Genomic DNA, 21,365 nt, shown 5'->3' with positions numbered 1-21,365 from the left:
AGTTAAAAGAAACAGAAGAATTGCACACAAAGACAGTTAGACAAGCCTTGCTCATTTGCAAATGCACACACAGACAGTTGTTGTTATTAGGCCAGTGTTATACTTTCTGATGAACTTGTCATCGCACCACGTCTGCAAGTGTCCAAGCAGATACTTGGTTTCCCCAGCTGGCCATGTGCACGTCTACAAGCAAGCTTTATACCACTTTGTCGTCCAACGGGTGATTTTCTTTCTGTACATGTGCATTAGGTCAGCGTCTACATATTTCATACATTCATACTATTGCTAAGCATGCACACAACTGCCCTTGTCGCCGTGTGGACACAAATTTTGAGTTGCTCAGGCCTTACACAATGAGCAGCTGTGTGTTTACCAGCACTTACCAAGAAAAACACACCATACATGAGAAAATCTAGTGATCTTTATTAATTAGATACCTCCTTGGGTCCAGGACCTGGGTCAGTATGTAATTGCAGGACTTTTTTTTTTTTAACATAGTTGACAGGTATCACAGTTGACATTTTTGCTGTTTTGAGGCCTAAAATCAAATTGGTCGCCTATAACCAAACACCACATGGCATTTTTACACAAAGATTCTTCTAAAATATCATATTTACAATTGAGTACAATTGAAATAGAAAGTTATTTATAAAGATATTGTAGTAAACCTGTTGACTACTTTAAATGAAATAACTCAGAAAGCCTTGGAGTCTTGCCAGTCTTTTCTTCAGGAGGAAATGACATCATGTGGAGCAGGTCATGTGATCTGGAATTAACACACTTCCTTGAGAGGTGTTTTTGTAATGGGGACCTTCGTTGAAAGTGATTTCTTGGACACAGATGCAACTTGTTATTTTCCATCTAAATTTTGATATATTGCCAAAAAAGAAATATCTGTCAATGTTATGTCAACATAATATAAAGAACACAATCAAAACAATTTTTGAATGAGCCATTTTTATTATTGTTTAGCTCATTAGAAGGTGGTTTTTATTAAATTTGATGGATATTTAGTTGAGATTTTAGTGATAACCAGTCATTTTTTTATTAATAAGGGATTGTTTCCAGAATAAATAATTCTGGAATTTGTAAAGACATGATCATAATGAACATAAAAAAACATTAGTTTTTCTACTTTAATGAAAATGTATGCAAGATATATCCCCTCAGTTATATATTGACCCACCTACTTGTCATGTGGTTCCACAGTAGATTTTAAAACTTTGCTGCTGTTGGACAGAAAGTAGCATTGGAAAGCTCAGTTTGACAAATTACCTTTGGAATTAATGAAGTTTTTTTTCTTTTGTTCAAATTAGCATCGTTTTAAACAGCTGACAAATTCATTAATCTTGTCATAGTTTGTTTTGTTTTTTTTTAATCTCCAGTAAAGTTTCCCTTGTTCTCAAAAAAAGCTTTCAGATTAAAAAAAAAAAAAATCTTTATCTTGTTACCACACAGGAAAAACCACAACAAATTTTTAATTTTGTAGTTAGTTTTGAATCATATTATTTTAATTGGTGCTGCTATCTCGCCAATTATTTATCGTGTTTAAGCAAAGAGTAGCCTTTCAATTTACTCATTTTAGGAAAAAATACTGTGTTAAACTGTCGAAAGAATCCTCTCGGTGTGTCTGCTACTGAGTCTCTTTTTGCACAGTAGTGTAGAAGCGTTTTTATCTGTCATATACACATACACCCACAGTCATCTTCCCTTCACAGAGTTGTGGAGATTGTATTTTTCTTGGCCCTGAGCTGCTCTTTCTCCATGTCAAAACTGTCTATGCCATTTAGTTTTTCATTTCATTTCAATCTTTCTGCTGTGGTCCTTCAGTGCCCTTAGATTTCCCTTTTTCTTCAGCTGCTGTTTAAGGTGAAAACCAATCCACCCATATAAAGTGCCCAAAAACTTTGGTGCTGTATATAGTTTAAGCATAAGTAACTTGCAAAAATACTAAATCCTTATAATAAATTGCATCAGGGTAAAGCATAACCTTTACTATCAATATTTTAAAAATGTTTCCTACTTTTTATTCACATGTTAGATTGCTTGATTACATTTAACATGTATCTTAACAGTCTTAACATATTTTGTTAGATTGTGACCAAAATCCAATAATGCCTTTACTTTCAACCAAAAAAATGACAGTTTTTTGTTCTTGACAGTCATTAGAATACATTGTCACTGAGCTGATAAGGTTGTTTTTTTGAAATGAAACCTTATATTTTAAGCTGAATATGTATATTTTGGTCACCTCTTATATTCCTCTTGTCAAAAATGTGTATTTTTTAAAAAAGCATGTTCTTGGATGGAGTTTTAATGGGACAGAATAGCTTCTAATGAGTCTAACTTGCTTTATTCTCGTGACCCTTCACAACACACTTTGTCATTTCTTCTCTCTCGTACATGCAGAAGGCAGACATTAGCATATACATGTATACTTTAGCCCCCTTCCTCATGCAGCTTACATTTGCTTCTTTTCAAAAGTTTCTCTCTGTTCAGTGCTCTTTAGTTAAAATATGTCAAATTGTTTTTGAGCAGGCTTCCCCTTTTCAGAGGGATGACACATTTTTAATGAATTTTTGTTGGCAGGTTTTAACTGTCAGCTGTCACATTCTCACAAGAACCGCACCATCTGACGGATTCAAGTTTATTTTCAATTCCCGCTTTATTGGACGATCAACGGCAGAAAGTGACAGGAAAGACGGATTAAATGGGAAGAGGGTGACATGTATGGCAGCGGGTGTTTGCATTATTTTCACTTCTGTTCTAAAAGACAATATTTTTAAGCGAAACAGAAACACAGCAGGAGTAAAAGGTAGGAGTAAAGCACATTTTTTGATGATCTGTAGAAGACTTAAATTGCTAGATTATAATTACAGGAAGAATGGGTGCCATTTTTGACTGACTGCATTGAAGTTTATGTAAGCAGAAAGTTGTTAGCATAACAAATAACGGCGCTACGTTTCATCTTCAGTGGCCTTCCGTGACCCAGCTGAATCTCAGAATGCCACAGTCTGCATCAAGTTTATTTGAACTGCCAAACAAACCCCAAAAGGAGCATCAATCCAGTGTTTGCAGATATTTATTGTACGTCATTGTCTTCCTATTTATCTATCTCTGGGTCAGGACTCTGAATGCCAGCGCTCTCCACATAGAAATGAGGGCCATACACCGCTGGATAATGTTGTCATGGACATGAGACTGAGAAAGATGATGTGACATGAATGTGGCAGTGGCTATAAAAATGATCTTAGAGCTTAGTGAGATCAATGACTGCTCAGCGATCCTCTCCTCGTGCACAGAAGCGCAAACACACACAAATGTACACATGCACACATTAAGACATGAACACACACATTGGTACACACAGAGACCACAGGGCTTTGATATGCATGAGAGCGGCAGATACTATTGGCAGGTCTCATTTTCATAGTCAATTTCATCCCGACTTATAGCCCTCAGCCCTCTCTCTCTCCCTCTCTCTCCCCCGCCAGTCCTCCCCTCTCTCCCTGCCTGACACTCTCTCTCTCTCCCTCCCTCTCCCTCCATTTGTGAGTGATCTACGGTCATGCAGCAGTATTGATTACAGCCCTCAGCTCAGTTGCTGTGAAGTCGGTTTCTTTTTATGATTCAAGGCAGTGTGCTGTATCGGTGCATCTGGTTTGTGTTTGATTCCATGCTTTGCTGACCTCTCCATCTGAACTTAAAAAGTGAAGTTAAATTGATACAACCAAGATAAAATAATATAAACCCAAACAAGATGTGACACTTATTGGTGTTTTATAGATTTAGCAGCGCACTTCTTTGGACAGTCATGGCACTTACAGTAGAGACTGGACAACGTCTTCCCGTCTTGATCAACTCAGGTTTATCAATCACATTCTTTCCTTCCACATTTTTGTATAATGCCCTCTTTGTCCTTTCTCCTCTTCTGTTCTCCTAGCCTACCAATTAAGGGTTTGCCAGCCTCCTTCAGAGGTGCCCAATGCTGACATCCTGATGGAGGATGGCGAGCTGGAAATCGGTGAGTTGTCCGTATACCCGCAATGATTCTAGATTTGTCAATTCAGTGAAGGATGCATGTTGGAAACTTGTAACCTCCTAACCTAATGACAAGAATCATTGAGATTACGATCAAGAATCACTGATGTCTTATTTTATATGCTTTGATTTTGCAATACATTTAGAAATTAAACTGAGTATGCATATGCCAATGCAAGTAATGCATTGAAAACGTGCTTCAATTAAAAGTGTATGACTATTGTATTTGAAGGATTTGGAAGCACAGTGGTTTAACCCACTTTCTTAGTTTCCGAGAAAAATGGGTTCAGAATTTTGTGTTTTTAAGAATGGTCTAACATCCGAAGTGCCACTATAGAACTATTTTTGGGTGGTGGGTTCGCCCGCTTTGCCTCTAAAACCTAGACCATAAAATATTACAGAAATTATATAAAACCCTTTTTTTATTCTGGGTTAGACCACTCTGCTTCTAATCCCCTTATTTAAACAAGTCTGAAGTAGGTGCAAAGGTAGTAGCAGTAAAACAAAACCAATTGCCACTGGCAGTGCTGTGCAATTTTAGGTTGTATTTTTAGGTTAATGTTATCAATCTAGAAGAATTAATATGTAGAATTTTACTTTTGCTTTTAGCTGGTATAATGTCAAGTGCTGGTGTTTATTTTATGTATTCTTGGGTAGCTTAATTCATAATAGTGCTTCAACTTCACAAGTTGATCATGCAGACAGGTGACAAATTAAAAGAAAATCCTGAATAAATGAATGGAGTGAAGCGGAGTGGAGCGATAATGCCATGTGATATGTTTAACAATACTGAGCAGGCCCTGTTGATTGTGAGTATTGAGATGTCAAGAGCTCAAGATCTAAGTGACTTTGAAAGAGGGGTCATTGTTGGGGCAGGTATGTTAGTCACAAAGACTGCTCTGGTGTTTAAATGGGAGCAGTGACACTCAAGTGGCTTTTGTATTTAGATGCATGGGAAAGACTTCAGGTGGTATTCGTGCATTAGCGAGCTATTTAAAAAAAGAGCAGCTCTACCTCAGGTTGCTGAGAATGTCAGAGCAGGACATGATCACACTGTCAGCAAGAAGAGTCTGTAGACGATTAGACAGAGGGGTGTTATGGTAGGATGCAGGATAAAGCACTTTTTACAAAGATGAATGCACATTTGAATATTCAATGGTGCACAAACTTGAAGCACTGATCTACAGAGATGTGAAAAAAAGGTGGCATGGTTACAGGAGTCATCCTTTACCATATTCTTAACAAGTGGGTGAGTGCATATGAAGCATACACTAAGAACAGTACTAGCCAGAATGCTTTGACCTTTACAGTGATGGGATCTGGTGGCTCTGTTATGCTGTCTGGGGCATTTTACTGATATGGTTTGGGTCCACTTGAGCCCTTAGAGAGAAGGGTCACCGCAGATCAATGTAGAGTTGTTCTGAGCGATCACCTTTAACCTGTAATGAAACGTTTCTGTGCTGATGGGGGTAGTTTCTTACAGGATGACAATGCCTCCATCAAGGGGGCACGATGGGTCACTGAGTGGTTTGATTAGTGTGAAAATTATTTGAATCATAGGCTGTGGCTTTCACAGTCATCAGATCTGAACTTACTAGAACACTTATGGTAGATTTTAGACTAAAATGTTGGACAGCACTACTTCTGCCTTTTTTAAAAACAGTAAATGAGGGAATATTTTTTAGAAGAATGGTATTAAACCTCTCTGGTAGAGTTACAAAGACTTAGAGAATCAATCCCAAGGAGCATTGGAGCTATTCTGGTAACACATGGTGGTCCAATTGTCAAATAAATGCAGTGGGATAAAAAGGGCAATGCAGTACAAGTACCTCACAATTGTACAAAGTGCAGCGACATATTTAGTAACATTTCACTACAATCTGTATCCTGGAATAGAAATGTTTTCATTTCATCCTGTTGTCTTTGTTTTCTTAACACTTGTGTCATACACTCTGATTTTTGTGCCTCCAGGTGACATCATCAGGTACAGATGTCATCCTGGGTTTTCATTGGTTGGCAGTGAGATTCTCACCTGTCGCTTAGGAGAAAGACTACAGATGGATGCACAGCCTCCAACATGTCAAGGTGTGTAGATGTCATTTCAAAAGCATTTAAAGTGGTTAAATTATTACACCAGCACTATATCTTGACAGAAATCTTTTTCCCCCTTAACAATACCACTGATCCTGCTCATTTTCTCGCCCTCAGTTCAATGTCCTGCACATGACGTACGATATGACTCATCAGGCGTCATCCTGAGCCCCGGGTGGCCAGAAAGCTACCCAAACCTCCAAATGTGTTCGTGGAGCATTACAGTAGAGAAAGGATATAATGTCACCATAACCTTTGAAAGCTTCCACACTGAGAGAGAGTTTGACGTGTTGGAGATTTTTGATGGTAAAAAAACAAAAAACACAATCAAACACATGTTGACGCACATTTTAGCAAGAACTCAGCTGTGAAGCACAATGTTCCACATATCAGCACACACAGAGAATTAGAACAAAAACCAGTAAATTCTCGCTGTTTTATTCATTCTCCTTCTTTCAATTTATGTTAATATCTTTCAGGTCCGACAGCCAACAGTCCCACTCTGGCAACACTGAGCGGTGACCTGCCAACACCCTTCAACCTCACAACCTCCGGTCACCAGTTCCTCGTCCGCTGGTCTTCAGATCACGGCACGAACAAGAAAGGCTTCAAAATTCGCTATGTTGGTGAGTACCAAAGTATGTATCCCAACTTTATTTTACTACTACTTTATAATATAATGCATGGAAATAAGAACCACGGTAGACAGAGGCAGACAGAAGGTCTAGAAATGCACTTGGAGGAGCTTTTTCGACCTCTAAGCTGTGTCAGAGTATAAAAGCATAATTTATACAAACATTTCAAGCTGTGAAAGTTGCACAGTTTGTGAGTTTATGAAGAAAATGTTAATTAAAGTATCACTACGTTTGGCTTAAACATACTTTTCTACCAAACTTCTGTCTGTCTCCTAAAGCAGTTTAGTAAATTGCACTATGGGTTAGTTCTAAAGTTTTATCTGTCCAAAGATCGCTTGATGAGCACAGATGCTGTTTTACAGCAAGCTCTGCATTTAGACAGTCTCGCACCTGGGCCTGCTGAGTATAACTTTAAACTGTTTGGTAATGACACCTGAGTGCTTTATTCAAGGGCATTTTTGACAGTTAAACAGGAGAGACAGATTCACCTGTTTAGTTTGCTTTTTTACTCCACATCCTGTAGTCATGATGCTGCTTCTTTAACCTTTAAAACACCGTCACTCTATATGATGAATTAAATGCTGAAGAAGAACAGAAAAAGCATCCCAAGATGTCCACACTCTGTAACCTTTGGTAGCTGTGATTAATGTGAGCATCTGCAAGAAATGTTCGACATATGTTGCAAGTCTACTAACACTCGGGTTCAACTTCAAGATTGACTTTAACTTGCAAATTCAGGCCGGAGCATGACAGCATTCTTCTTCCTGCAAGGAAACATAATGTGCCGAGAGTTTAATTATAATGAGGAAATGTGACTCTCGCGTTAAAATAACATTTTCTCATTATAACTTTGTCATTATAACAAACGAAGTTGTTTTGTTTTTCATTAAGAGAAGCTCTCGCGTGATTGAAATCAGCAGCTTAATGCCATCAATCTTAAAATTAGTGTAGAGGAAAGAACCTAGACTGCAACTGATGAGATTCTGAGATACTGGCTGCTTTGCCCATACGCCGATTAAACATTTAGTGCTTTTAAAAATAATCTGTGTCAGAGAGCTTTAATTAGAGATCACCGTACAAAACTGTACAAAACTTTACTGGCTCTGATTCTGTATTTTCAACCCAAGACACAAAAAACTACTAAATTCCCTGTGCAACTCTTAAATGGCGCTGGATTATATCGGTTCAAGAACACACCACACAGATACTGGGCCACGAGCACACTAGAGAGAGACACATAAAAGTGGCTTATCACTAATAAATAAGGCCAGTTTACTGGGTTCTTGCCCAGTTTGGAGAGTTACAGACCAGGCACCTTGCCCAAGTCAGCATCTTACTGGACGTAAGCCTGGGTAACCTTAATATGCAATGACTGTGACTAAGGAACATAATGAACCTGCTACTGGTAACTTATTATATACTTAACAGACTGACATTCCTCTGTACAGACCTTTATCTACTCCCCGAGGCACACAGACAAACAGAGACTGCAGTATACAAATTACAAATAGCAAATAAACACTGCTTAACTTGTTGCCAAGTTGTTGGAGGTTGCAACAGGATTCCCTCCTACAAATGCCAATATTGTCTGGCGTAAGAGATTAATGCTTCTTGCTGTTAGAATATTTCATAAAATTGCACATAGCCATTGATGACTTTGTGGGCAGCAACATCTACTCTAACTCTGCTCATTGATTATTTGATCTAAAAGCTCTGCCAGGTCAGATTTTTTTTATCTTATGTTTTGGCCGTCATACATCTTCTAATTGGCTGAAAAAATATGTGTCTGTTAAGGTGTAATTACTATAATTAATGTGGACATTATTATTTCTCCTCACAACGTTTTGCCCCATTGTTTTGAGATACACTTGATGACACCCTGCTTCTTCTCATGCCTCAAATTGCACAACACATTTTGTTCAAGACATTGTTGTACAATCTAAGCCAAAATTTGTGTCAGTAAAAATGACATTTTATGCACAAACGTGACACCGTGCGCCATTAGTCCATTACTGCTTGGCATCCCGTTGTGTTCTAAATACGTAGTGACTCACACTGATAAAATTTTTAGGAAATCATTACAGTCTCTGCAATTTTATGACAGCAGAATGAAATGTCAGTGAGAGAAAAAGTTTGCTGGTAATTTGCTATAATAGTGCACATTTTCAGGCAGGCAGAGTCGGTTGTGAATCATCTGAATTTATGGTCTTCTAGATTAAGCAGAAATAATATATGCTATTTTTAATAACAGCATAGTGCTGTAGTTCTGGCTTGGATATTGAATGGCACGGTGCAGGGGTAAAAAACTAAATGTGTGATATTTGGTTTTAATGATTACTGGTTGTGGTGCTCACTGTCTGTTTTCTGTTTAAGTGACATAAAACCTCCAGGTGAGAAGCCATTTCTAAATCTCTGTTTTTCCAACTGTGTTCTTTTTTTTTTTTTTTTCCACCACAGCGCTGTACTGCTCGACACCAGACTCTCCCCTCCACGGCTCCATCTCCTCTCAGAGCGGCGGTCATGTCAACAGCGTGGTGCGGTGGGCTTGCGACCGTGGTTACCGTCTCATAGGCAACGCCACAGCAACCTGCCGCCGCACATCCCTCGGCTACCACGCCTGGGACTCTCCAGTGCCTGCATGCCAAGGTGTGTTTGTTGTCCATGTATGCACATGTATGTATGTATATACACACACATGTAGATAGAGAGAGGGAGAGAGGGAAAAATTGCAAAAGGTGCAAGTGGGTCAATGTATAACTGAGGGACTTCTGAACTCCAAGGAGTACATCTTGCATACATTTTCTTTAAAAGTAAAAAAAAAAAAAAAAAAGTTTTTTTTTCATTATGATCATGTCTTTACAAATTCTATAATTATTTATTCTGGAAACAATCACTTATTAATAAAAAATGACTGTATATCACTAAAATGTCATCTAAATAACCGTCAGAATTTAATAACAACCAAATTCTAATTAGTTAAACAATAATACAATGAGTTTATTCAGAAATGGTTTTGATTGTGTTCTTTCTATTAAGTTGAGATAATCATGACAGATGTTTCTTTTTTGACAATGTATCAAAAATGACAAATTGTATCTGTCTCTGAGAAACCACTTTCAACTCAGTTACTCATTACAAAAACACCTCTCAAGGAAGTTTAATTCCAGATCACATGACCTGCTCCACATGATGTCATTTCCTCCTGAAGAAAAGACTGGCAGGACTCCAAGGCTTTCTGAGTTATTAAATATAAAGTAGTGTGTGAGTCAAGTGTGGATTTTTGGCAAGTCAACAGGTTTACTACAATATCTTTATAAATATCTTTCAATTTCAATTTTACTCAATTTTGTATCTAATATTCAGAAGAATCTTTGTGTAAAAATGCCATGTGGTGTTTGGTTATAGGCAGCCATGTTGATTTCATGCCTGAAAATAGCAAAAATGTCAAATATACCTGTCAACTATGTTATAAAAAGTCCCACAATTACAGTATATATCGACCCAAGTATTCATAGGAACACAGAACTAATGGTGGTTGACTTTACACTGACTTATAGTTAGGTTACATTAAAAGTTAGTTTTTGCACTTAAAATACTGCATTAAGAACATTTGTCCAATTTTATAAGAACTTGAGAGATCAGATGGAGATTAGATGTGGTGCATTATTACATGCTGTAATATCACAACCTCTTGACTCTGTTATCTACAAATTGATATAAAGACAACTTCACTTAACACTAATAGAATTTCCACAGCAGCCATAGAGTTGCCACGAATAATTTCTGTCCATTTTGTAAAAAAAAAAAAAAAAAAAAACATGTCAGTGGAATTATTACACTTGATGTAACTGTGGATGCTTTTACTCCCTCTTTCATTTCTTTATCTATGCATATTTCCATGGCATATGCCAACGTGTTGAAAACTTGATGCCATTGTTAGTTTTCTCCTGTTATTATCTAATATTTGCTCCTGCCATGTCTAATTGATATAAGCACGTCAAATAACCACAAGAAGGCACAGTTCATATCTGCTATCGATAGAAAGTCAAATGAAGGATGTATAGCAGATTGTTGAAGCTGTGTAATATCGTGGTGCCACGCTTTACACATTAGTCTATTTAAAGCCACGATGGAGCAACTTTCTGCAAGTTTTGCAAGAATTGGTTGGAACTAGATATCAAGCATCTCTTGATTTTGTATTTTTAGTCTTGAGGAAATCTGTGGGGTTGTTTACAAACACACATTACATTCAGTGGCTTTGGATCCGCAGAAACATTTCAAAGTGCACATCAAGCCTGCAAACCTGACAGACATAACTGTGCTTTAGAGCCGCTGTGTGTCTGTTCGCATGCTGTCTTCATAACAAATGTGTATCCGTCCTCTCCTCAGCTGTCTCATGCGGGGCACCCAAGGCTCCTATAAACGGCGGCGTTTTAACAGCTGACTACTCCGTGGGAACAAGAGTTTCCTATTTTTGTAACGATGGATACAGACTCTCCAGTAAAGAACTGACGTCAGCCATCTGTCAGCCCGATGGGACATGGAGCAACCACAATAAGATACCCCGATGTTCAGGTCAGTAACGCAGATATCAGTGGTGAGACATCTGATAATGCTACTTTTTTGTGTCTAACTCAGCTTTAAAGCCACTAAACCACTCATATGTATTCATCTAAAAAATATTAAATACATCATTGTTCAATCAATGATAAATAACCATCTTTTACTGAGAAAAATGGCTACATTAGTTTGTATCAAGCATTTTCTGCTATCACATTGTTACTGAAATTGAACCATTATTCTGCATCTATGAGATATTTAACAGTAGCTTTCTGGCCCTATTCTCAGCAAGCAATTCACTATCTGACATGATTGCTTACTGGCACTTTTTTAAAAACATGTTTGTAAAGCATATCTCACAAGGCTTTATTTTCTCCTCCCTATCTTTTCTCATCTGTCTCTGTAGTGGTGGTGTGTCCCAGCATCGGATCATTTTCTCTGGAGCATGGTAGATGGAGGATTGTCAACGGCTCGCACTATGAATACAGAACTCGTATTGTGTTCACCTGTGATCCGGGATACTACAGATTAGGACCGGCCCATATCCAGTGCTTACCCAATGGAGTGTGGAGCTGGAGGAATGAGAGACCGCACTGCCAGGGTGAGTCACTAAGACACAGGATGATATCATGACCAAGACACCTATCTGAAATATATTTATCTTCATATCTACACATAAAATGGTTTATTATTTTCAGAATTAAGCTACCAAAATCTGAAGTAATATATTATGAGCTTTGGAGTGCTGACAGGTGGACTTCTTTAATGCAGAAGTGAGCCAAGCTGGCCATTGCAACAAGCTAAGCTAATACACAGCCTGCAGTTCAGCACTGTTTAACCAAATAAGATCCTGATATTTTTTGTCTCATAATTGTTGGTTGTAGCAGGAAACGTTTTGAACAATACACGTAGATGTAGAAGTTTAAATTTGGTGAAGTTTTTTGACAGATTGGTACGTTATATATTATTAGTAAAGGATGGTTGGAACATTCAAAATCTAACAATTCTTTTTGCTTTTACAGTTTCTGCCACTAATAAATAGTGTACTTTTAGGCTTTAAAGAAATAGCATGCTCACTTACATATTTTGTTTGTTTCCATGCTCTGTGTAAGCACTGCCTGCGTTTTAGCTAAGTCCAGTCAAAAACTCAATCAGGTTTGTGGAAGCAAGTTTTGAAATGAGCTTTTGTGAAATTCTGAAGCAATATTCCAATTTTAAGCTTAGATTTGGGTCATTTTCCCAATGAAATAAAGGTTACACATGATAAGTTCACGGACCCTTGGAAAAGTTGAAAATCCAAAGATTCTTCCTGTTTTTACAGTTTCTTCCTCTGACAGTGTCATTTTGATGATTATTTAAAACAGCATGCCTTTTAAACCTGCCAGCAGGTTTGAGAGTTTCAAGGATTAAGAGTACATTTAATCAATTTGTTGTGAGTTACACAAGGAGTCTAACAGTTTCCACTCCAAACATGTAAAACAATGCAACATGTTGTACCCAAAGGCCTGACTGTAATGTTATGGAACAGCAGCTAGCTTTGTAACAGCTAAAATCAGTGAGGACCAATGCACAGCATTCATGTAAACACAAGTGACAGTTGTTGGTTTGTTGTGCGTCATTCTGGCGACATTTGTGGCCAGAGGCATCTTGATTCTAGGTTGTATGTGTGTATGTACATCTCATTCTGGTGAACGCAACATGTCAGGAATGCCTTGGGGAATGTCTTCAAATTTGGCACAAACGTCCACTTGACCTCAAGGATAAACTGACTGGAACTTGGGGGTCACAATCACTTTGACCTCACAGTGTAGATTGTTGGTCACAACTCATGAACTCATGTGCTTATTATATGACATAACTGTCTAAGAGGTCAGCTTCACTTTGACATAATCACATTCTACAAAAATATCCTTCTTACAATTATTCAACACCGTTAACTGAAGAACAGAAGGGAAGGTTGTGAAAGTGTTTTACATTTGGTTAGATTTTGAACTGATGACACTAATTATAAATATCTATCTTGACATCTTGGGGATTGGATAGGCCTTCTGTGCTGCTGGATCAAAGATGTGTGGGAAAAATCCACATTTTAGAATGTCTTCTTTTGCATCAACACTCGTATTTGAAGCATTGTTCTCTGCCATGGCTGCAACTCTGGGTTATGTCAGAATCAGCTTTGTTAGCTAAACATGATTACACACTAAGAATTTGACTCTGATTGTTGTGTCTCTCAACTCAATTCAAAGTCTTCACGATTATATGAATCTGGACTGCCATGAATGTAAACTTGACTGATTGGGGTAGACATATGACCATGAGACTGTAATTCTGTTTTAACTTTCCTCTGTTATTTTTCTTCTTCCTTGACATTTGTAAATGTACTAATTTCCTTCACCAGGCATTTCAGAGTACGAGAAAACACAACAGCAGTGGCACCAAATTTGCCTGATAAACAGCTTTGCAGGGATTGTTAGCATTTCTCATTGAAACCAATGAGCTCTAGCAGCTACGCAAATTAACTTGGTGCTAAACTGGCACGCAACTGCTTTTAAATTGCTTTTGTCTGACCGTGTGTTTCAGTTATCTCCTGTGGTGAGCTGCCATCTCCACCCAGTGGGAAGAAGATTGGTACTCAGACAACATTCGGTGCTACAGCCATCTTTACCTGCGACGCTGGCTTCATGTTGGTGGGGTCAGCTGTCAGAGAGTGCCTGTCATCTGGGCTTTGGAGTGGAACCGAAACACGATGTTTAGGCATGTAACCACAAAAGTAGTAGGGTGTTCATTCAATACAATGTACTGTGTATGGCATTAGACATTAAGACGCTGTGTGTAATTTTCAGACTTAAATTTAAGGCTTAGAACATCTACAGTACACTAGCGCACACACACACATGCTTTCCATTAGAGAGCAGGGAGCTGGGAAGATGCAATTTTTCAAGTCAATCTAATGAGGACAGCTATCAAAGGTAGGTATGTGCCCTACACCTCTTGTCTGGCTGCACAGCTGCTCCCCTCTGGCCTTGTCCATCTCACGAGCACAGCTACTGCGAAGCAAGCCTTCGCAGTGCTCTCAGTGAATTTATTTAGAGTTTTCTTTTTTTATATAGGCCAGGAAAAAAAAACTGCAGCTTTCTTCTTTCAGCGTGCCAGCCAGAGGTAACAGATGTTATGACATGGTGCTGTCACTTCGCCGTGAAGCCTCAGTAGAAACAGCACTTTCCCAGAATACTTCACAGGCTGAGAGGGGATATGAGATGCAATTCATAAAGGAAAAGTTCAATGAAACTTAACCTAAACTGATGAGGAGGCATGATTCTGTCAAGAAATAAATAAATTTAGTCCCGAAAAAGTGCTATAAACAGCATTTTTATTCAATAACTTTCCTTGTTATCTTTCAAAACAACACTGGCTTTACTGTGCTTGTTGTGCTCATTTAAGATGTACGTTTTAGCTTGGTAATTAAACCTAATAAATAGAAGATTTTGGGGAATTGATTTGGTTCATCCCAAAATCCCAACAACAGACAGCAAACTAACTGAATTCAATTATTTAACATTTTATTGTTGTGTTTTGTACGTGTAGACTTTTGCTGCGTGTAACTTTTCTGTCTGTAAATTGTAGATTTCAACTCACTGCATCATAGTGAAGAGAAGACAATTTCTGATTCACTTGAGAAATGCCCTTTCACTACTGTAATCAACACCCTAAATATTGTGTGAAACGTTAATATAAGACAACCTTTACTCTTCGTTCTGTTTCACTTTCCAGGCTGTCTTTGAATTGTTAGCGTTTGCTGACACCAGAGGGACACATTGCGGGTTTTAGCTACTGTCAAGCACGAAATCAATACTCAATCCAAAATCTCTGAGAACAAAAAATACACATCCCCTTTGACTTTGTGAAATGCCTCTTCAAGCACCTTGTGTTAGCTCTGTGCATCAATCAGACCTCAGTGAATGAATCTGATCAGGGAGGAAAGAGGCCCCCAAACCCTGTTTGTTAAAGTCTGCTTTTCCGTGAGCACAAAGATGTTTTTATTTGAAGGTTGAAGGTGTTGTAAAGAAAGGTAATGCAGCTGTGTAAATGTTATAGTAGCGACTGACCACCTGAGCCTTCGACAGGATTGAGCTATGATTCAGTTTATGACACAAACTCTTACTTTTTGTGGCTCAGAATTGCATGTCTTCTTTACGCAATGGAAGAGGTTTTTAAGTGCATCTGCCTGGTTTTACATACTTGCGGCAGATGTTTTTAACGGCACAACAACTTAAATAACCGAAAAACCCATCTCCAATAAGACTAGTAGGGTGCAATAAGACCGCAAGGTAATTTTGAGGTAATTGCATATGTGTGGTGCAACTACTTTAGCACCTGGTCTCAACAAAAATGTGTAAAAAGAAGCAAATAAAATGCAAAAAAATAGTTGTTGCTTTACAGGTACTGAATTATAGGGGTATAGTGTCTATAGTCTGAGCTTCCTGTGTTTGTCTTTCAGCTGGTCACTGTGGAATCCCAGAGGGCATTGTGAACGGCCAGGTGATCGGGGAGAACTTCGGTTACCGTGATACGGTCGTGTATCAGTGTCTGCCCGGCTTTCGACTAATAGGCTCATCAGTTCGAATTTGTCTCCAAGACAACCAGTGGTCTGGACAGCTGCCCATCTGTATCCGTAAGGGAAACACACCAATACCTCGCCTCAGCTCAGACATGAACTGCACCCTGCATGGCATACATCAGTATCCATGACAACAATCCATATGGTCTACACTGCGGTCTCTGCTCAACTGCCTTGACTTTACTTCTCGCACATAAAAATACCTGAAAAAAATACAGTAACTTGTTCTATGACATTCATATCTCTCTCACATGTCTCTCCATGCTGATTTGTTGCTTTGTATTTATAGTGGACGGCTGAGTTTATCAGAAATTGCATCCTTGAGAAAGGCAGCTCTTTATTACTGTAACATGATCAAGTGGATTGTGACAAATTGTGCTGTTCACTCCTTTAGATAATAAATGAAGAAAGTGAAGTCAAATTGAAGCAATTGGGAGGGAAGATTTGATAAAGAGCTCAGCATTTCATTAGGTTTTTGGATATTTTACGTCCCTGTGGAACTGAAGAATCAGCATCATACATCTTACAAATGAAAAACACCTCATGTTTGACAAATTAGGATCTACTATGTGATACTAAATTCATCAGGTGTTACAGTAAAAATGACAAGTAAAACAGCCCAAACAGCCTTGATAACTGAAGTGAGTTTGTGGCGTCTTCAAGTACACCGTTGCCACTATACTGTGTATTAAGTGGAGTTTGATCAAATCCAATTATTCTTCAGCTTAACGTGGTTTCCACTGATAAGAAGGGAGGAGAGTAGCTCAAATAGAAGTTTAACTGCCTTGAAAATAGAATAAAAACACACTGATGTGCCACTGACGTCCTTTAGGGAGCTCAGTCGATGAGAAATAACTAAATCAGGAGTGTAGCCTTTGATATGATGTAATCTAGCACATCATTAAAAAAACACCTGCAGTCATATTTTCCTTGTGGTTCAGTGATAACGAAAAGGAATTCAGGAAAAACTGACTGCAAACTATCCTTCAGGGGTTTGTGTGTGTGTATGCGGAGTGAAAATATCTAATTATTTTAAAAAAATGTTTCCTGCCAACTGTAAATATAAGGAGGAAAAATAAGGAGGAAGTCGAAGATTCACTGTGTTGGCGTTAAATTTAAATATCAAGATACATGTCAAGGCTGGGTTTTACCTTCAGCATGTGAAAGTGTTGCAGTATACGCTTAATGCTGAAAATAACTCTGAGTTTTACCTAGCTGGAAGGAGAAAAAATGAGCACAGCTTAACCCTGCCTTGTTCTCTTCAAAGGGAGGTGACATCTTTAGCTGCATGATAAAAATTTGCACAAATTATGAAATATGACCTAGAAGTTATTCTCAAATTTTTAGGAACAACAGGGTTTCTACTTTTTGTCTGAACACAGCACCTAAGTCTACCAAAAGACTTTATACCCGAGTCAGGTTTCACTCTAGGATGGAAGAGTCCAAATTAGAAAGCGGAAATAAGATCATTTAGGTTAAATATATTTTAAAAGTACATTTTCAGACTGCAGCCGACGCGTGGTTTGTAATTGAGAAATATCCCCCATGTGGAGGCATTCACCGACAGTCCTGAGAATGTGCAGACTCACACCAGCAGTCCTAAAAAAGAACCAGAGGGTCAAATCTGCCAGTACTAGCAGTAAATAGCTGAGCTTAAGGATAAAACGGAACGCTCTGACGTGTCCAGGCTACTGTGAAAATCTTCTAAAACTGGTTACTTGCTGTGAGTGTCCTGAATGTTTTTAGGCAGCACACAGGGCACAGTTGAGGTGGCGATGATGAAGCCAATTACAGGCGCCTTTTCCCAAAAGAGGCAGAGGCAGAAGAAGCCCATTTGTTCAATAAATAAGGACTGTGCTGAAAAGACAGAGGGGATGTTGTAGTGTCTAGTAGAAGGGTCTTTTTGTTTTTGATTATGACCTGCAAAATAAAAATAAATGTCCTACATAGGGGATTGTGCTTTTGTGTATGTATTTGTCTTTTGATGGGCATGCGTCTGTGTGTGTATCCGTCTGGGTATCTGGGAGTGTTTCCGTGCTCTGCTGTTTTTATTGAGGTTATTCATGCAGGAGTTATTGGGGGAAATCATTTTACAGCCAAATTATACTGTAATTATGGAGATGAGAGGCTCTTGTTTAGAGACACAAACACAGAATGATGATGAGACGATGAAGTGTGTGTGTGTATGTGTGTGTTTATTTGGGTGTGTGTAGCTGCAGGGCTTGCTGACGGTGTCAGATAAATTTGTGTCTTAGGCATGCAAACAAACTTCTGACTCTCACTGATCAAGTTCCTTGCTCCTGCCTCCTTCTCGCCTCCTCTTGTCTTCATCATCTCTGCTCTGCTCCCCTCAGCTCACCCTTCTTTTTCTATCTCATCTTCTCCTCCTCCAGTGAACTCTCTGCTTCCTCTTTGCTTTGCTTTCCCTGCTTCTATGTTTTACCAACCGAGGGTTTTATTTTACCTCAGCAACACTCCTTTCCTCTCTCCTCTCCTCTCCAATAAATTTAAAGATGGACAGTCTGAGAGGCAGACTCCAGCAGTAACTGTAAACTGCCTGTTTACACAAACATCACACAAACCCTAAGCAGCCTCATTGAAGCAACTTAACAGGATGAATAATTATGACACACAATGGCAAACAGAGGAGACTCTATGCTAACACAGGAGATTCTGAGACCCAACATTTTCAAAATAATAAACCTAAATTTGGATTCCAGCTATGTCCTCTCAGTCATCTGACATCCTCATAAATATTTATGAATGACTGTAGAAAATGCATAGATATTTGACCCAAATCTGTGCTTGTTGTGATTTTCTAGCCAGAGAAATACACAACTAAAGACGCTGAAGTGTCTGGTTCTGATCATGTTTTTGTGGCTTTTATATTAAAAACAAACTTAAATGATTGGGTTTTTGTAATTTAATGAGAAAAAGAGGCAGCAATTTAAAAAAAAACATTTACAAAATAGAGTTGCGTCTAAATTTCATCAGCTGCAATTATATATCATTGATATGGCTGGATACGACTACAGAAACATTCACTCAGGAAATAGAAACAAACGTAGCCGTGTGTCAAGAAAACCGTTCAGCAACATTTAAATTATATGCAGTATATTTTGGAGCGATGACAAAGTTATATCCATGCAGGAATTTATTGTAAACAAAGCAATGACTGTGATGAAACTGCGGCTTTATTCACCTAATTATACCAAGGTAACAGTCAATATGGAATAAATTCATTTTTAAATTTAAATCTGAAAAATACTTTTGTAGTATTTGATATTTTCTCTCCAAACTGTTACCAAACTCCTTAAAAATTTCCCCAACAAATGCACCAATTACTCCTGTTCAATTTTTGTCCCTAAAATCTAACTGTTTCAAGACATTACTTGACTATTTTACAACATCAAACTACATATTTCTGACCCGTGTTATGAAAATTTACACCTCTGCCAATGTTGAAGGTGTTGCTTCTGAGATTCATTCATTTTGTGAATTTAATATGTCAAAGCAATGCCACTATTCAATTCAAAGCACGCTGACTTATGTACAATCTTAAACAGATTAATAATAAATACAATAATAATGACTCCATATACACATACATGTATCGATGATTCATGGTGGTTTTTTTCTCCTTAGCGATCAGCTGTGGCCACCCAGGAAGTCCTATATACGGTCGCACAGTGGGGAACGGCTTCAACCTCAACGACGTGGTCAGCTTTGTTTGTAACCGGGGTTATGAGATGGAGGGGCCTGCACGTGCTCAGTGCCAGGCCAACCGCCAGTGGAGCCACCCGCCCCCAACGTGTAAAGGTGGGGAGAAAAGTTAAGTGTATTCACCCCTAACCTTATTTATCCCCAACCTTTGACACCACCTTAGTGCCTATCTTTATTTGCCCTTACTGTAGTACCCATCCCTATTTACCCCCCTGCCATTTTCATTTCACCTCAATTCTACCTCTAACTTTGTTCAACTCAAGCACCTCTGCCATTATGACTGTAAAAGTAATTTGTACCAACACAGAAAAGTTCAATTTCCTTTAAAAAGCTACTTTTTCCCCTTCATTTAATGAAGTTTTGAGGTAGATATAACAATCCCTCCAACCTGTTCCTGGCTCCAGTCTCGAGAATGGAAACTTGTTTTCGATAAGACATAAATTGCAACCCCAGATTGTTCAAATTACAATCACAGCAACAAGAAAAAGCTTCAGTCACAAGGGGTATGTGCACAAGCTCCCTGTGCTCTGCCCTGTCTGCAGAATGAAATGCCAATGAACCAAGTAAAATTAGAAATGCTGCATAATGATTACAAGCCATAACCCTTCTTGGGTGCTGGATCCAATACAGAAAAGCCTGCCTCACCCTATCATCATTTAACATCACAGCATCCTTATTATTATACCCTATATTACTCTGAAGAACTGCAAGTTGAGAAACACTGGAAAAAAGAAAGGAAGAGGGGGAGAGAAATCACCCTCTCTGGTTCGTGCCAAATAACACATGCTTTTCTGTCTCTCTTTCTCTCCATTTGTGTGTGTCCGTCTCTGTGGCTCTCTGTGTATAGTGGTCAATTGCTCTGATCCAGGCATTCCAGCCAACTCTATCCGGCAGAGTAAAATAGAGCACGGCAACTTTACCTTTGGCACGGTGGTGTTTTACGACTGTAACCCCGGGTATTACCTGTTTGGATCCCCTGTGCTGACATGCCAGCCTACTGGCCAGTGGGACAAACCTCTTCCTGAATGCATAGGTTGGTATCACTCTGCTTTCCTAACTTCACAAGCTACAGACAGACAAGAGTGGAACTGGGTCTTCTTATCTTGAATATATTAGAAATCTTCTTACGTTGTTTGCGTTTGTCGCTTTTCCTGGGGAGTATACTACGAACAAGTCTGACATAGCCAGGCTTTGTTAGTGTACGTCGGCTCGACAAAAACTGAAGCCCCAGTCAGAGATAACAGGTGGTTATCGGCCTTCTTTGTTAACTCAGACTTTCTGCTTCAGAGTCTGTGCACACTCATACAAAAGGTGTTTAACGCATCATATGACTGTTGAATCGATTGTGAGCAGCTGCTTCACTCAACAGATTATTTTAATGGAGAACAATGAGGAACATAAAAATGTATGGCTGAAAAAATTACTGCTACTGCAAATAATGCAAGACAGAAATGGTGGTATAAAACTGTTAAAACATGTTTATATTTATTTTACTGATCAATGCAGCCACTTATTTCTAACTGGCAGCTGTACATTCAATCTGTTAAACTTTAAGCTTCATAAATCAATGTTGCTGATTGAATGTTCTCTGTAGTAAATCACAATAGAAAAGTTTTGAATCTGTGTTCTATCGGCTGCAGTACAAACAGTCTAAACAGACCTAAGACCAAATCAGGACCAAACATAAAACATATTTC

At 38.6% G+C, this 21,365-nt stretch overlaps 1 protein-coding gene across 7 annotated transcripts in view; it reads left to right on the top strand.

Moving 5' to 3' along the window:
• The window catches only part of LOC110965912 (CUB and sushi domain-containing protein 3), a 365,206-nt gene that overhangs the window by 318,717 nt on the left and 25,124 nt on the right, over window positions 1-21,365 (top strand). For 3 of the 7 annotated variants that reach the window (XM_051955084.1, XM_051955088.1, XM_051955087.1), the window contains 11 exons: window positions 3,944-4,024; window positions 6,013-6,126; window positions 6,250-6,438; window positions 6,612-6,770; window positions 9,225-9,413; window positions 11,157-11,342; window positions 11,734-11,928; window positions 13,908-14,081; window positions 15,826-15,999; window positions 19,591-19,776; window positions 20,516-20,701. In XM_051955084.1, coding sequence (XP_051811044.1) covers window positions 3,944-4,024; window positions 6,013-6,126; window positions 6,250-6,438; window positions 6,612-6,770; window positions 9,225-9,413; window positions 11,157-11,342; window positions 11,734-11,928; window positions 13,908-14,081; window positions 15,826-15,999; window positions 19,591-19,776; window positions 20,516-20,701 — 1,833 coding nt within the window. The remainder of the gene's footprint in view (window positions 1-3,943; window positions 4,025-6,012; window positions 6,127-6,249; window positions 6,439-6,611; window positions 6,771-9,224; window positions 9,414-11,156; window positions 11,343-11,733; window positions 11,929-13,907; window positions 14,082-15,825; window positions 16,000-19,590; window positions 19,777-20,515; window positions 20,702-21,365) is intronic. The other 4 variants (XM_051955089.1, XM_022215145.2, XM_051955086.1 and 1 more) reach the window with 3 other exon arrangements.

This window comes from Acanthochromis polyacanthus, chromosome 11, assembly GCF_021347895.1.
Source record: "Acanthochromis polyacanthus isolate Apoly-LR-REF ecotype Palm Island chromosome 11, KAUST_Apoly_ChrSc, whole genome shotgun sequence".
In the NCBI taxonomy this organism is placed as follows: Eukaryota; Metazoa; Chordata; class Actinopteri; family Pomacentridae; genus Acanthochromis; species Acanthochromis polyacanthus.
Note: the sequence above shows the minus strand (reverse complement) of the source record. Positions and strands in the feature narration are given on the sequence as shown.